The sequence below is a fragment of the Bacillus rossius genome, chromosome 1 (genome assembly GCF_032445375.1).
Source record: "Bacillus rossius redtenbacheri isolate Brsri chromosome 1, Brsri_v3, whole genome shotgun sequence".
Lineage (NCBI taxonomy): Eukaryota > Metazoa > Arthropoda > Insecta > Phasmatodea > Bacillidae > Bacillus > Bacillus rossius.
The window spans coordinates 79,271,568-79,289,362 of record NC_086330.1 but is presented as its reverse complement, the minus strand read 5'-3'; the positions used below and the strand labels follow the sequence as shown (position 1 = coordinate 79,289,362).

The 17,795-nt window shown below is 40.1% G+C and overlaps 1 protein-coding gene across 8 annotated transcripts in view; it reads left to right on the top strand.

Annotated features, from left to right (window-relative positions):
• Positions 1-17,795, top strand: part of LOC134538348 (guanine nucleotide-releasing factor 2) — a 147,085-nt gene that overhangs the window by 58,618 nt on the left and 70,672 nt on the right. For all 8 annotated transcript variants that reach the window (XM_063379628.1, XM_063379637.1, XM_063379644.1 and 5 more), the window contains exon 2: positions 16,427-16,650. In XM_063379628.1, coding sequence (XP_063235698.1) covers positions 16,427-16,650 — 224 coding nt within the window. The remainder of the gene's footprint in view (positions 1-16,426; positions 16,651-17,795) is intronic.

The following is a 17,795-nucleotide window of genomic DNA, read 5'->3' as shown; positions in this document are numbered from 1 at the left end:
GTTTTTAGAATTAATTTCATATTGTACTTATATAATTTTATTGTTAGCAGGCTGGGTGGTTTCGATTTGGCAACAGTGGGTGCCATTTGCTCTGTGTTGCAATCTAGGAGGGGCAGACTATAGACAGATTCTTGTCTTCCGCACATCGCTCCAGCATTACCAATAGTCGTGACACGCGCGTTTCTCTGCAGATGCTGCTTCCAAGAGATACTAGGTATTGTTAAGAATTGTAGGTATTTTGACGCCGTACATATTCTAATTCAATAATCGAACGTGATTGTATGTGCGTTGAAAATTGGAAACACGCTGTGGTACGAGTTTATATGACTTTTTTTTTCAATTCAATGAAACATGTTATTTTACAGTTCAATTGAAAACAAGTCTGATGGCGGAGTTGCAGATTTCTTCTTTGCGCCGCTCGTTCGCGTTCTGTCTGATCGTCAGGCTGGGTTTGAAAACCGCTCAAGAAACGCAAGGCCAAACAGTTAAATAACGACGTTTTCAATTGCAAATTTATAAGGTATCAAGATCCAAAAAATGTAACGCAAGCATTGGCCGCACTAAAAACTTTTAATAGATTCAGACGCCACGTTTGCAGATGGCTGAACGATTTTCTTTTCATCTTACGCATCACCACGTTTTCCCATCTTAAACCTTCGCACAGTGATGCTTTACACACACACACACTCTCTCACTTTTTTGTGGAAAAATATTTATAAAAAGAAGCTCAATGAATATTTCTACAGATTTGTACTTTCAATTTGGAGGGTTGGTGATGTCTTGCAACTTGCGTGTTTCATAAACTATCGTAATAATTTTTGTTGCGTGCTGCATACTTGCGTTTATTTCCAAGAATGTCTAGGGGTAGAACGAAAACACAAACTCGTGGATTTTGTTGCCGCGGACATTATAATAGAAAAATTCTCAAAAAATATTAAGGAAAGTAAAAACAAAGTAAAGAAAGTATAAACACACAAATAGAAAGACGTGCGGTAATAAGTGGAAGGGTTGAGGTGGGTAGTGGAAATAACGGTAGCAGAAAACCACCCACAGCTCATCAAAAGCTCGTTAATTTTTATCTAAGTACCTCGTGACCCGGATGGAATGTGACGCAATTCAGAAGCTTTTTATCTCGAATGTTTACTGGCGTCATTTTTGATGCGTTTCCCGCTCCGTCTGCTCGCGGTGTGTCGCAACAAGACGCGACTGTCGAGCGCTGCTCCGACAGGCAGGATGTTAGGTCGACCTGGCCTCTATTATACACCACGTCCAGTGTAATGGAACACTGGCCAAAATAATGGTTAGTTTACATAAACAAAGAACACGCGATGGAAGTTAAACTTCTGGTAATTAAATCCTCCACTCGTAACTATATCGTAAGGACTAAAACGGCAGAGATAGAGAGAGAGAGAAAGAGAGAGAAAGAAGACAAATCAGGATATCAATGATTTATCAATCAATAATGACTATTTAACAATAAATATTACTCACATAATACACCGTAAAGAAAAACTGTGCCTGTTAGTGTATCTTTAAACAATTCTGCCATTTGGAACACGCAAAATCTCTGAACGAAATAGGAAATTCATAACAGGCTATCTATGCGGGAAATGCAGTTATTGTCTCAACAGCACTCTCTACGCTGCTGGTTGAACAAAGAGGAATGCGAGTGCGCTGGTAGCAAATATAAAATTCAATGTGTTCACAGCTGGCTGTATAAGATACCTATATCTATTTTCTGAAACAAGCGCGTGCGCACCTTGTCTTATTCTTCTTTCATTCTATTATCTCTCTCAGTTCGTTTTTTTTTTGAAAGGAAACGAATCATCGCACAAAGAGAACGAAAACGAGCCCAGCAACGTATGTATCATAGTGCTCCCTATTATCGTTTTCTCGAAAACGTTGCATTAAAATTCGGCTTTGAAATTTTACTTTCATCGCGCCTAAATAAGTTTTATTTCAGAAAGAGACTCTGTGTTTGCTATTTATTTTAAATTATTTGCTATTTCGTTGCGGGCTTTTCTTGAAACTCGAAGCCCTGGTCTCGTTGACAGCGCACCACAGAATACGGACACACCTCACGTCAGTGAGTCGGGAAGGAGCCGGCCGCAACCCTGCAGCGAGTAGTGGCGGGAGTAGCGACGAATTTTGTCCATGTGACAAGCCGCGACCAACGACATGAAAGTCGCAGGGCCAAGTCGTCGCTACTTTGTCGATGTGGGAGTGAAATTTTTTCAAAACAAATTATTTAATTACGGGGTTTCGTGCATGGCACTGGAAAAACTAATATATTTTTTTTAACGAAGAAAATGTTTTATGACGTTATTTTTATCTCGTTATTCAAGTATTATTAATATTTACTGTGTAACAATGATCATTATAAATTTTATAAAAAAAATTTTAATGTATGCTCAGAGAAACCAAATTTGTTCATATTTTGTGGCTATGATTCATTATACATTACTGTAAATATATGTGATATTACAGATTTTTTTTAAAAATAAAACATGTATCATGGATTTTATAAAATATTTTATGCACATAACGAAATAAAACAAAAATATGTGAATTATATTCTTTTAATAGCAGGAAAATGTGGCAATTTAAAAGTAACAGTTATAAACATGAGAAATGATACAGTAAAATAGTAAAACCAATTACTGGTTTAAATAAAGGATTTATTTAATTTTAATAACAAACACAGCTTAGTATAACTGTACCGGCCTTTCTTGCTACTGATCTAAACATGTAGGTTGGGTACTTGAAAAAAATTATATTTCAGTTTTCAGATTCTAAACTTTTACTGATACGAAAATGCACGAAATCAGATAAATGTACGTGTCTTTGAAATTGTATCAATATGTATATCGAAATAAATATTAGTTTAAATCACAAGATTTACACTTCGTATAAGGTGAAGTATAATTATTATGATACTTAAACATTTTCGTCGCAACAGAATTAGTTTAAGGCCATAATACAAATGCAATGAACGAGAAAGGCTTGTTTGCAAATTGCATATCGTAGATCTCAGTACTTAGTTAACATTCGTAGAAGAGTCGCAACTCAATACTATAACTAACTCTCTTATTTTCTTTGAAAATAATCGATTTGTGCGGTATTTATCGGCAACTAAACAACCCAAAAGTCTTTAACTTTTCGGAAGAAAATGTTGGTTACCTTGATTTTTTTTTATTTGTTGCTGGGAATATTCGCCATAAATGTTTCAGATTATCTATTTTCCAATACGGAACAATCAAAAAACTATGTTTAAGTACTTAAGCTTATTGTTCAAAACTTAAAAACTGCATAGACGCAAAGTATTGGTTGAAAATCGTAACTTTAGTTTCATTTGCAAAAAAAATAAATACACATTAGCACACGCATGCACACGTGCTCATGGCAGCCATGCTTATTCAATTGCTACCAAGAAAATTCAACGTTGTCAAAAATTTCTCCAAATTATAATATTTTGCAATTATACTCGCCACTCCGGTAATACACCATTCCATAAATTCTGAAATAATGATGTTAAATATATTTTTTTGTGATTGTGTTTTTTTTAAAAATATTTAAAACGTAATTTTTGATGATGGAATATCTCAACCACACAGTTTTTTTAGTGACAACTTTCCGCTTATTTAGTTGCGCCTCCCCCCCCCCCCCTCACCCCTTTTCTGTTGGAATGGTTCCTGCAGACATATACTGCGTTCCGTTCGAGATAATACCACCTGACCTCCAGCTCGTGTTCGACTATGAACCCAGACATAGGGCTCCAAGTGCAGAGATGAGTGTTCTCGAACGTGCCAAATCTCTCTCGAGCCGACAGTGTGTGAGTCAGCGCTAGTTCCAGCGAGATTGCGAATGCTGTCCAGAAAGACTTATAGCAGGGCTATCATACAAAGAAAGGATGCAGTTGCAGAACATGTTTGGCTTACAATATTTACAAATTCATACGTCGTTACAACTTTTGATAAAAGATAAGTTTAACACGTAAATTTAAGTATTTAACTGAACATAAATATATCATCCAAAATAAATTAAAAAAAAAAATCCCTTTCGGCACAGCCTACGGGCGTAGGAAGATTTCGATGTACCCTGTTCATCTGGAAATGTTTTGGAAACTTCTATAAACTCCTGGAAGGTTTTAAGAACTTAATGTACATAACATCCTATGTGGTTCACCAATATTATAAAATGTTAAATTAAACATTTTCTTGTAGGCCTATTACATGCAGCGAATCTATTGTGAATGTTTTTATTTCAATGCATCCAGCACTGAATAGCTTAGCGAATTTCATATTATTCCTAAAAAAAAAAAGGTAGTTATGCAATTATTTTTGACCTTCAAAAACTATTTTTCGTCCCTTGTCTAATACGAGGCCGTATAAAATTTTTCTTTAGACAAAGGTTTAAGATAAATTGGCCCATGCCTAGGCCACGACACATCTAGGGCGTACTTTTTAGGTCTTTTAATTCTTGGTGTTAATGTATTTTATTTTTTAGTTATTTTATTGTAATTCTTAAAAACCTCTGGGGCAGCTCTATAATAGGCATGTAATGGTAATTTAATTAATGTACGCGGCAGCTTTTTAAATATGTAGATATTTATTTATTTTATTGTTTACTTTATTAGTGGTTAGTCAGCGACAATTATATATATATACATTATACATATATACATACATACATATATATATATATATATATATATATATATATATATATATATATATGTGTGTGTGTGTGTGTGTGCGCGCGCGTGCGTGTGTGTGTGTGTGTGAGATTGGAGTCTACGCGCGGCAGAAGTGAAACTTACTTAATAGATAGAGATAAATTATTATTTTTTATAGAACAAGAGATAATAATTGAGAATAGTAAGAATGCGGGTATGATATAAAATGAAATAACTCTTATCCACACAAATAAATAAATTGTAAATTCTTTGAATAAAAAAGCATACTAAAAATTTTTCATCGGATATTTAAAACAAACTTTGATTTTACATAATTCTTAAACTTGAAACTTGCCTATAATTGGGTAGTGTATACAGCTTAACTAATTGTTCAAATGGACGTGTAGTCTGAGGTAGGTAGGTATCTTGCATGTGAAGGTGACGAAATGGCATACGAATATGACCTACTGAATGCTACTTCGTTGAGCCACAGTCACCCACAGCTACACTCCGATCGAGAAATATTCACGCCTCTTATTTTAACTTAACATATGTACACACTCGTGGGCTCGTAACTATAATACGGTGTGTGATTTAGTTAATCAATAATTCGTAACAAATAATTACCCATGTCAAAATAATGCGTGAAAAGCATTATACCAGCAGAAATATTTAGCTACACAGCTAAAAAAAAATACTCACATAACACTGTTTAACAATACTGATTTACACATGTAATTAATATAATAATACATCCATTAAAAATAATATTTTCTTTCGAATATGGCCCGTGGCACGGTGCACAACAATAAGCTCAAACTCTGTTGTGTTGCCCTCTGCCCAAATATTCCCTAAAGTTGGGGTGGCGTCAGGCGCAGGCGGATCCCTACCGCCGCGACTCGCCTATCCCTGCAGCATGGCAGGGTTCAACCTGAGCCGCACGCCACCACGTTGAGTCCTCTCAAGGCTGCTCCAGCGATCACCGACCGCGCCAATGGCCCCCGGAGTGGGGATAGCGCGACATCCACCCCCAAGAAACAACCGCATACGAAAGTGCGCAAGAGCGCAAGTATGCTATGCCATTTCTACCTTTCTATGCCGCCTCCTCTCTCGGTTCCCCCACCACGTACCTAACTATTCCCCTCCTCTCCCGGTTCCCCCCATCCTCATGCGATCGGAATTTTCGTAACGCTCGAAAATCGTTAGCCCCTCAGCAAAGAAGTTTCACTTCAAAAATTGAAGAGTGATCGGAAATGGAACATTTTTTTAGTGGTAGATTCAAAACTTGTCGATAGTGCGGCGCTATTTGGACTCGGAAAGCGAACACTGTGACCGTGTGCCGATAGATCGCAGTAATGTGCGAAAAGATGATGGCGCGGGCGTTGGGTACGGCTCCGCGCGCTCAAGAGTCGTGGTCGGGCGGTGGAACGAGTGTCATGCGAGCCGCGTATCGGGCGCCTCGCGGCCCGAGTTCGCGGAAAATAAAATAACGGTCGACGGCCGTTCGGCGCAGGGCCATGTGTGATATCTGCGATTACTGCTGTCACGGAAATGCACACTGGGTGTGTGCCGCCTACGATATGTGAAGAGAATATTTTAAGTTATAAATTAACTATTTTACATCGCTGGTACTAACTTTAGCCCTGACCTCGGAGGACATCCGAGACACAGGTGGGACTTCGATAAAGGAACAGTTTCAAAATTCATGAAGCTGTTAACGAAATATACGGAATATTACGTCGCCGAGTGTAGTTAAAATTGCGGCGTAAATTTTGGAGCTTTGCCGAGTAAAATCTTTAATATAGACCTTCCCCATTAGTCTGGAGAAACATTTTCATGGCAAGCGACTACGACTTTAGCATGCAAAAAATTGGTTCGCTCACCGAAGAGTTAGCAGTGGGTCATTTTTGCGTTATTAATAAGTTGGGTACCCACATCAGCGAAATTTCTGATTACCAAAAAAACTTTAGTAAATGGTTAGGTAGGGAATTTTTTTGGAAATTGAAATATCTTTGAAAAATATTATACATAAATTTTTAAGGAGATTAAATTTAAAATATTATAGGTCTTTTTTAATAAATATGTATTTAATAATTCATAGATTGCTAAACTGCAGATGTCTGCCTTTTTTTGAAGACAGTAAGTGTAATAGATTTGAATTATTTTAAAGTACACTTTTTTAATTAATTTTATTAATGAGTGCCGATTATTATGTTAATAGCATAAAAAGGTATTTGGTAACAGCCATTTGTCACAGATTAATTTATGTAACTTTGTTCGAGTTATCTGGTCAATAAATCTGCGCAAATTACCACGCTTTTATTAGCTTGACCTGTAATAAATTGACTATATAATAAAATATTTCCATTCATTTTTACCCACTTTTCGAAGTCCGAATGTGTTGAAATTGTGCATACATATAAATATCCTCTGAAAATACAATATTTTGATAACTTAAGACCACTTAAGATAAGTTAAGGGGGAATTGGGGGGAGGGGGAAGTCAGAGGGTCAAAAAAAAAAACCACTCATTTCGAGCGGGCGTCCTTCCGGTCTTCTGATCTGGTTGCGTGTCGGGCAGTCCCACTGGATGTGTCCTGGTTCATTGCAGACGTAGCACCGCGGGCGTCCTCATGATATTTTGATCTGATTACCTGAAGTGTCATTCAGCAGCTTTTTCAATGCCCTGAGAATGACTACTTCATTATTGGTGTTTCTGGCATTTGTTCCATTGTAGGTCTCCAGTCCAGCTCTCCTTGTCCTAATGCTTTTGTTTCTTGAGGCACTGCATGCTACCTCGATTTCCAGGGCATAAACCAAGGCCTCGCAGCTCTTCTTGTGCCGGTCCAAACGAAGAGTTTGCTGAACCTCCGCATCTCTGAGTCCGTCTATAAACGCATTGAATGGCTAGCTGCTGGCGGAAATCTGCAGGGGCTTCTGGGTAGGCGAGGTGCACGAGCCGCTCAATGTCGGTTTCGAATTCTTGGAGGGATTCAGAAGATTACTGTTAACGTGTCTTTAGGGCTGTTCTATACACCTCGCCCATGTGTCGGTCGCCATACCTCAGCTCAAGGGCCTCTACTAATACTCCATAATATTTCTGGTCTGGGACTGGTATTGTCTGCAGCAGCTCTAGTGGAGATCCTCTCAGCACCAAGACAAGTGCCGTAGCCTTTTCTTCCTCGCCCCAACCATTTACTTATGCAGCTGCCTCGAAGTGTCTTCTGTACACTGTCTACGAAGATTGACCATCAAAGGTGGGTGGCTTTAATTTTGAGTGGCCGCTGGCAGTTCCCTCCACCATAACATCCTCGGAGAAACTCGTACTGTTCGTAGCAGCAGAGGCTTTTTTGATCATCCGTCGGCACTTCTCGGTTACAGCTTCTACACGCTGTTCAATGTCCTGTTTAAGCTGAATCATCTGTTGTTCCTGTTGTGCGAGATGCTGCTCCAAACACTTGACTTGACCCTCGAACTGAATTCTGGTTTCGTCAATTCTCTTCTTAATTTCTTCTTGAGTAGCAACTATTTCGTTGTGCAAATCTTCTTGACCTCTAATCATTTCTTCTTGGTTCTTCATGTCTTCAATCTGTCTTCATAGCATTCTTCACTTCTTCTTGGCAGTTCTTAATTTCATTCTTCATTCTTCAATTTTATTCTTTATTTCTTTTTGGCCATTCTTAATTTCATCTTGGTTACTTTAAATTTTATTCTTCATTTCTTCAGTTGTATTATTCATTTCGGCCAAAAAAGCCGTTATGTTTTTAAGTTCGTCTGCTGCCATCTTTCGTGTCCACATACATTACCTGCCTATCACTACTGTTCTAAGAACTACACTGTAATTTCCCCTACGAGCTAACCTAAACCCCTACTAAAAACTAACACTAACTTTACTACTACTACTACACTTTAAATAAATTACAGTTAAACTAACTCATTTCTTGAATAACTAAATTTGTTATAATAGTTTAATATTTTAATTTTTAAATTTCAGTTTAAAAAAAAAATTATACTAAATTTATCAATTATGGCTATCCCACTTCTGACACCAAAATGTTGCAAGTATAATGTGGGGGAACTGGGTTCGTAGGAGATAGTTAATTTAAGTTTTATTACAGTTTTATTAATTACTAATATTTACGTCACTAATAAATAATTGTACTTAAAAATGTCTCATCACAATCACTCGCAAGTCACTTAAATGTCTGTCGAGTTCCGCAGTTCGCACTCCTCACTGGAGCTAGGCTCGACAGTGATTCGCCCCTTACCTCGCGCCTGTCCACACACCGCCTCGCGCCACTCAGTCGCACTCTCTCTGGCTCCTCGTCGCCCCGCTCTCGAGTTGGGGGGGGGGGGGGAAGGGGGGTTTCTCACCCTCTTCGCCGATGCCACGCTTTCCTTCACTCGCGAAACTCCCCGAACTCTCGGATCTCTCGCGCATTTTTTTCCTAACCTAACTTAAATTAAAAGTGTGCGGAAGGGGTCTAGGTAGGGAAGACTCTTAAGTGCGTCTCAGGCCGAAGCCTATACGCCTTAATCATCCAGGGTGTTAGCCATGCAGGAGAGGTAGCATGTATCATGTGCTAGGAGGGAATTGGCTAGCCATGGCAGCGATGGGCGCTATGACTAACTGCCCTCACTGACTATTCTAGACTAAAACTAGATAAGTTGGGCCCAGGTAAAACCTGCATAGACACAGGGGAAACCCTGGGCACTTTCATTCATTTCATTCATTTATATCAAGCAGGTTGGTTACGGGAAACAGAAGAATGGTTCTTGAATAAGAGCTGGACAAAGTAGAAAAGAAGTCTACCATGCGAGGGGGTTGGGGGCTTGGACATTGCTGTCCGCATTGTTTTGGGTGGCACTGGTTGTTTCGGGGGCAACGTTTTGTCGTTTCCCGCCGGGCTGCCAGCCGGCCCAGTTTAAATCAAGACTTGTGAAGGAAAAATTAACTAATCCTAACATGCCGCACAGTGCTGCCCTGCAGGCCGTCTCCCTAGAGCTGGAGCTTGATTTACCTGTTTTCTCAGGGAGCCCCGCACATCACAGTACATTAGGTATTTATTAAATACTAAAAACTATTGATTACGCGAGATAATAGATAAATACTTAAAAGTATTGACGAAGAACTGTCTGCAATACAAATCTTATGGGCAGAATTTTTTTAACAGGTTCGCAACGGCTAGGTTGGGATCCGGCCTCGGCTGTGTGCAGCACGGCTGTGATTGGCCGGCTGCTCGGCCAATCGCGCGTTGCTACGGGGGACGATGCGCGAGGATTGATTTTGAGCTCTCGCGGAGGCCGGCGTCGTCGCTTATATACCCGTGGCGTCCTTCTCTAAGGGACGAGAGCGGCTGTGACGTGTCGCGTCATCCCGGACCGACCCGAAGCCCGATACACCCAGAACAGCGAAGCTTATTCGCGCCACTCCTCGCGGCAGCACATGTAAACCCGGTTTTCCCAGGCCGTTATAGGTGACAATAGCCCTTGGCGAGACCGCGCTGAGAGAGCGGAGGGGGGTGGCAAGCGAGGACCCTTGTAATCCGGCCAGGCACGCGTGGTATTCCTTACCTCAATGGATGGCGCGTGATTTCAGTGGCCGTGCGGGGCCGCCAGCCAGCTCCGAACCTGGCGCGCCTCTCGGTCCTGTCTGCGTTCGTAAAAATATATTCTTTTCGATTTAGAGTGTTTCCGAGGTCCGGTTATAGTGGAAAATGTGTCCGGTATTCAACTTTCTCTCCCTAGAAAGGGGGGGGGGAGGGGGGAGGGGGTAATAACCATAAATTCCATAAATTTCAAAAAATTTCAAAATGTATTTTTTTATTTTGAGAGTTTCCGTAGCCCGCCTTGGAGGCTGATTTTAGGAAAACCCAGTGTTTAGTTAATGTGTATGTAATATAAAGTATATTTTTCCCGAGTTTCAAGCCTGTAGACATATACTTGAAAGATGGTGAAGAACTTTCATTTTACCTAGAACTCACAAATGTAGAAAAGTCTTCCTTTAAATTAGTTTTTCTAAACCATAAATGTTTGTTATTTAATTTCATAATAATTTTTAACTGTCAAGGTAAAACCATTGTCTTAATTTTTATCAATTAATTAATGTCTGTCGTTTGTGGCAGTGCTGTAGTGCTAATGTGCTGTGGTAAACAATACAGTACGAAATGGGTAATGACAACTGTATCAAACACAGAGACATTTTATTTTGAGACATAAGAATAAATTAAACTTATAGTTTAAAAATTAAAAAAAGCCTTTATCGTTGAATGAACGGAAAATTAAAACACATAAAATTTATATTTAAGTGTTTTGTCCAACAGCCAAATAATGCACCACAACTCTGTACAACTTAAGAGGCCACTCCAGTGTTTCAGGGGCACTACGCAACCCGCGTTAACCTCATAACATTCAATGCTATTTTCATTTTGCTTATAAATTATTAACTAATATAGATTTCGAAATGATGCTTGCTTGATATGTAAGACAACGATGCTCTTATCAAAGCCCCTTTCTTCAAAAATGTGCATAAATTATGGTTCAAACCTAGACAATACACTTAGGCATATTAGTAAAGATTAGTATAAAACCATAATTTATGCACGTTTTTGAAGAAAGGGGCTTTGATAAGAGCATCGTTGTCTTACATATCAAGCAAGCATCATTTCGAAATCTATATTAGTTAATAAGTTATAAGCAAAATGAAAATAGCATTGAGTCTTATGAGGTTAACGCGGGTTGCGTAGTGCCCCTGAAACACTGGAGTGGCCTCTTAAAGCTAATTCCTGAAATGATTGATAGAAAATTTAAGACAAATGATATCGAGCATCCCACGCTTATAGAACTTTGGAACTGATTCGATGGTGTGCCTACGAAGGGATTAATAATAATTATTTTTTTGTCCTTCGATCATTGTTTTTTTCCCCACCTTTTGCAGTTATGGTTGGTCGTACAAAAAATTTATTGAGATAAAAGTTTATAGTATTACCCCTACAAACTATAATACGTTCAGACGGATGTGATATTCGTCATATCATGGGAGCTATAGCGATTTTCCTGTTTTTCAATAAACCTTCCCCTTTTGTCGAATATTGCCCATTAACGAATTCGACCGAGATTTTCCACTATTATATTGTATGTATCAGTTTGGAAGTAATTTGTGACAAATTTGAAAATACGGCAGTTATCTGTCCATAAAAAGTGACGTGTGTGTATGTATGTATGTATGTATATATATATATATATATATATATATATATAAAATCATATATAAAAATATATATAAAATATATATATATATAAAATCACTTTTGAGTTGATTGTTTTGGGGTCTGTGGACCATGAAACGAAAAACTATATAAAAATTGTCCTGAAGTAGTACCATAGTAACGGCTACAATATGTAGTATTTCTTTGAAATCTACCTAAAATTAAAATTCGGACTCCGGAGGGATTACCACCCTCCTCCCCTCCCGTCCCCTGGAGCTGTGCTTGCGTGTCGCGTTCGAATTATGGGCAGTGGACCGCAGCGACGATTAGCTGCTGTGTTCAAACTGTCCAAACACGTTTGATCGACATTTATATCGGTCGTGTAAAGTTAAGTAGAAGGCAAAGACTGGCAAACCGACATCGCGATAGGTAGTAGTGACTTAATTGATGAAGACCGTCGTGGCTGTACGGACGTGGTTGCCCGGGGCGGGAACAGAGAGGTTGGCAGGCGTGCGCGGCAGGCCGGCAGTTTGCAGCCCTGGGCGGCGCGTGCTCGCTACAATGCCCGGCGCGGCGGCCGCGGCTATTCTCGGCGACACGTCGCGACGTCGTGCCAACAGATAGACCCGCCGTCCACGTGTGTCGAGTGCCTGCACACGTTACATTCAAAACACACTGCCCCAATCCTACAGCTTACTTTCCCCTTCTCTTTGGAAGGGGCCCCGGTTCAGTTTTGATGCTTACCCTGATATTAGGATTAAAAATTCCAAAATCTACTTGGTAATAGAATTGATGGGAAGCCTTACAAGTTAATGCGATACGCACATATCATGTTAATAGTTATGGCCACGCTGACGTGTACGGTCTTGAGATATTACTTCCAATTTAGGGATTTCAAAAGTTATACAATAAGGGGCCCACCTAGTCAGGGTTGCATTTGTGTTAGTGAGGCCGAATGATAAGTGCGACGCTCACTGATGCTTTTAGCGAATATCGACTTTAAGCACAAGGCTGTGAACTGGCGCGCAGTATTCTCGTCGTGCATAGGACAACTATGAGATTGGACGGGTAAGCATAACATTTTATGGCGTATTAATAAGATAAAGGTGTAATGCAAGTCCCTTCAGTTCTTTTTTTCAATAATCTGTTCCAGATGTTTCACACAATAAAAAATATCTGGAAACACGCGTTTTAGTCATTTTCACTATTCCGAAAATTTAGTTTTAAAACCAAATACGGAAACAGAACTACTCATCCGCCCTCAGAGTATTCTTAGCTTTTCGTAAACAGACGTCACTCGGATATCTTGAGCAGTTTTCAAATCGCGTGGTGTTATCTGAAGCTTTGCGCACAGTGTGCGTCCAGGCAGGCGGGCCGACAGATAGATTTGCCCCCGGTCCCTTAGTTTCTCTCGTCGGCCTTGGACCTGTGTGTTTACCACAAAGGCGATCCTGGTTCGATTGCCGGCGGGGTGGAACCCGGAATGGTTCGCAGGTAGGAAACTTGATAGACGGAGACTGATCCGGCGTGGTTTTCCTCTTGGAGTACCCCCCTTCCGCTTCCCCTGATAAGGCTCACACACATGCGGTTCCATTCGGTTCTGTTCGGTTTCGGTTCTTTTTCGGTCGCTGTCGACAAGTGTGATACGGTGCTTCGGTATTCGGTACCTAATAGAAACAGTAGAGCACTGAATACTCCCTCGGCACGAACAGGTTTCGTCAGGTTTCTGTAAGGTACGAGCACGTGTCCAGGGAACAAAGCAATCAACCCGTTTACTCACGCGCGGTTCAGTTTCTGTTTTAACCTGATAGCGAGTGGATCTCTGTTATTTTAAAGTGTCGCAGTTTTTTTTATAAATATGAGCCGTTTACCTGATGTGGATGTGGACCGGCTGATTTCTGCAGTGCAATATAAACCAGTGCTGTGGGACAAAACCTCTGAAAAATATATACGGATAAATTTAAGACGCATGAAGCATGGAAAGGCGTGTAATTCATCGAATGATTTCGTTGACATCCTGAAGTAATTAAAAAAATTGTTTTCATGCTTTTTTAGCTTCGAGAAAATAGCGTAAAATGCTCCAAATTCCTGCCGTCAAGTGCTGAGAGGGTGCTCTCAATGAATTCTAGTATTCCTCCTTCGTTTTTTTAATTTTTCTGTAGAGGAAACAACATGGCAACAGCTTTCCTTCTCTCCGTGATCACTACTGAGTGTACGGAAGAAAACACAAAACCTAATATGATCCGTATGAGAACCGTGTATGTGTGAAGGGGTTTCGTTCCTTTTTTCGGTACAACCGAACCGAATGGAACCGCATATGTGTGAAACGGGCCTTACTCATCCTACCGACTCTCGTAGTCTCTGCTGACCTAGACGTCTCACACAACTAACTGTCCACGTTGCTCGTACGTAAGGTGGTATACGATTGAGTTATTTAAGAATATTGTAAACCTAACATACACGTCGACTGGATTGATGATGTAGGTTTGGTAGAGGAGTGCTGTGTGGTGGAATGTGTTGAGTTATTTGTTGGATTGGTTGGATGTAATACAATGGTAACGACATTGATTCATTTCACGACAGGCTGAATATAAAACGCAAGCACCTGCGTGCCACGCTAATAACAAACCTGTCTTTGTAAGAAGTGCCGAATTACAAACAACCAACCAGTCAATTATCAGATGGCATCCACCTGAGTGTACCTAGATGCTATTGATCCCGCGAATTTTTCCAGCACAGATATGGGATATTATGTTCCTCTGAGAACGGAAGATAAATAAATAGGGGCTGGTAGAGGCCCTTATTTATTGGGGACCAATAGCCTATACGCCTAATCATGCTAGGTTTCAGCCCTGCAGAAAAGGTAGCATGCATCATTGCTTTGTTTGGGGATTGGCCAGCCATGGTAGCAGTTGATGCCATGGCTGACTCCCCTGTGTGGCCCGAACAAGCCACAGTGAAAGTGTTGTGGCGCGCAGCTGTCTCGGAGCCCGAGACTAGCGCGCAACGCGCGTGGCCAAAAATGGAAGAAACCGCATTTGGTCGGCCGACCTCCCGCCTCTTTCCCCTCTTCATAGCCAGCTGCTGCTGCTTGCCGGTGCTCGCCTGCTCGCATCCGCTCCGTCATTCGTCGTCAAGTCGAGAACGTTTGCATTGAGTTCACTGTCTTTAAGCTACGTTATTCCAGGTCGACATAAGCCATGTATTACTGAAAGCAAGAAGTTTCCGTAAGTTTATAACAAAATGTATTACTAAAACCGGAGATAAAAATCAAATAGACTGCTTTCTTATGCTGATGAAACCATTAGGCCGGGTTTTTAAAACTACACAACGATTGCAACGTCGCAACAACGAGTCGTTTAAAAAGCACAAGTTGCAAGACGTTACCAACACTTGACTTAAAATTATAAAACAGTAGAAAACAAAAATATTAATTATTATTAATCATTAAAACATGTAAGTTTAACAAGTGAACATAAGTTTGTATTAACTATTAAGTAGAACATCGTAGGCTTTTATGACCAAAATGTTGCGTTTTCGGTACACTTCTCTTGCAATACAACCGACAGAAACGCAAGACAAAACGCAAGAAAGTTGAAGTTGATCAATACTTGCGTTTGGTTATTGCGCTTTGCGTAGTTTATAAACTGGTACTCAGAAATGTCGTTGCTGAACATTTTTGAGTCTTGCAATCTTGCGTTTTTGCGTAGTTTGTACACTTTGTATGCATTAGGCCTGTGCAAACGGAGACGACTCTCACCCAACAGAGTTTCTACAATTGCACGCAGACAGAGATAGACACGTACGGATTAGCTCGGCAATGCTCAGATTATCTGTAAATTGACACAAATAAATTAATTTAATTTTTATTTTTTTCTTAAGAGCTGAGAGTACTATATCACATAAATTTGAATGAAAGCATTTTTTTTTTTTTTTAGATAGAATTTAAAATTTTTCTTAAACTGGAGGAGAACTAAATATGTAACAATAACATCAAACATGCATTCGGTTCTCATGTTTCGTTTTGTTACTGAAAAAAGACAGAAAAAAAAACACGTTTGCTTTTAAATAAAAAAATTAATTGCACTGAATGATTTACCTCCACACCTTTAATTAAAACTTTCTTCAGCACCTTTTCTCGTTTTTTTCAAAGTGTTGCTATTTTTTTTATTATTTAAGAGAAATTATGGTTGATACACACACAAAAAAAAAAGAGGCTAAATATGATTTGTGAAAAGTTCAAATTACTCTACTTATTTTACAGATTTATTAAATTACTGTTCAGAATTGAAAATACCAACCAAGTTAAATATTTTGTAGAAAAAAATGGTTAGTTTACATCATTAATAAAGTTACAAATTTTATTTATTAATTACAATTTTTAGTTTGAAACAATTTTAATACCGGCCTTTTTGGTTTAAGTCTTATTGAACAAGTGTATAAGTGAAAAGTGCACGTGAAACTTGTCAGCTTGAAAGTGCAGGCGCTACTCGTCATCTGTGAAGTGTCAGGTGGCAGGTGCCTGAAGTGTCGGTGATGCGCAGACGCAGACAGCGCCGCCCCCAAGCCGCGCGGCGGGAAGCTGGCCCGGCGCGCCCGCTCCTTCAAGGAGGACTTCCTGGAGATCCTGTCCCAGATGCGGTCCCCCGGAGGCGGCTCGCCGCACTCGCCCAAGACGCGCGCCGGCCACAAGGGCGCCAGCATCGATGCCGTCGACCTGGCCGCCGAGAAGAACCCCGTTCGCGACCTCGACCGCCTCGTCAAGCAGGTGCGTACCGAGTGTGTTGAGCCACTGCCGCCCGTGTATCTACAGAGCATGTTGGCTCTCCAACGAGCGTGTTGGTCCTCTACCGAGAGTGTTGACCCTCTACCGAGCTTGTCGGTCCTATACCGACCACGCTGGCCTCTACCGAGCACGCTGGCCTCTACATTCACATGTGTCACTGACGAGCTTGTCGGGTCTCTGCCGACCTTGTCGGATCTCTACTGTGCATGTTGGGCCTCCACCAAGTGTGTCTAGCCTTTACAGAGTATTTTGGGTTCCGACATAACATGCTGGGCCTCTGCAGAGCATGTGGGGTTCTGATAGACCATGCTGGGCCTCTGCAGAGCATTTAGGGCTTGTACCAAGTATGTTGTGCCTCTGTGTACTGAGCATGTTGGAGAATGTTGGGTCTCTACTGAGCATGTTGGTTCTCTACCGAGGGTGCCGGGCCTCTACTGACCATGTCGGGTTTCTGACCGAGCATATTTAGCCCAGTTGCAGTTGCAGTTGGTTAAAATGCTGACTTTGTTGCAAAGAATTCTGGGTTTGAATCCTGATTAAATAATTTATGTTTGTAGTGTTTTTAATTGTAATGTTAGATTGTCAAGTTTGTTAACTGCTCCACAAATATACTTGCAGCTTAAAAGTTGAGGCCTTTGTAAGCTCATTAAAATTAAAATAAAGTAAATTAAGCATGTTGAGTCACAATAGATCATAATGAATAAGAGCCCATTGTTTTGAGGTAGTGAACTTTATAACTCTCCTAGTTGGACTAAGTGTTCTTTTTCTTCTGAAGTTGTTTTCTTTCCAAATTCCAAGCAATTGCAGTTGTATGTAGTCTACAAATATCTTATTTTTCTTAATTATTTTTGATTGTGCTTATGAATGCATATTTATACTAACATAAGTTATAAAATGCATATACATAAGATTTTTTACCTAATATAAAAACTTGGAACCTCCTGTTCTGAAAGAAATATTTAATCGGCCCTCAGGTAAGAGGTGACTTGGAAATTGATGATCCTAATATTTAAAAAAAAAAAAAAAAACAGTCGTAAATATAATAAAAGGAAATATCTTTCAACATTGTATTACCAGTGATTCATCATTTGGCTGCTAAACATATACATTCTAGGTGAGATTCATCA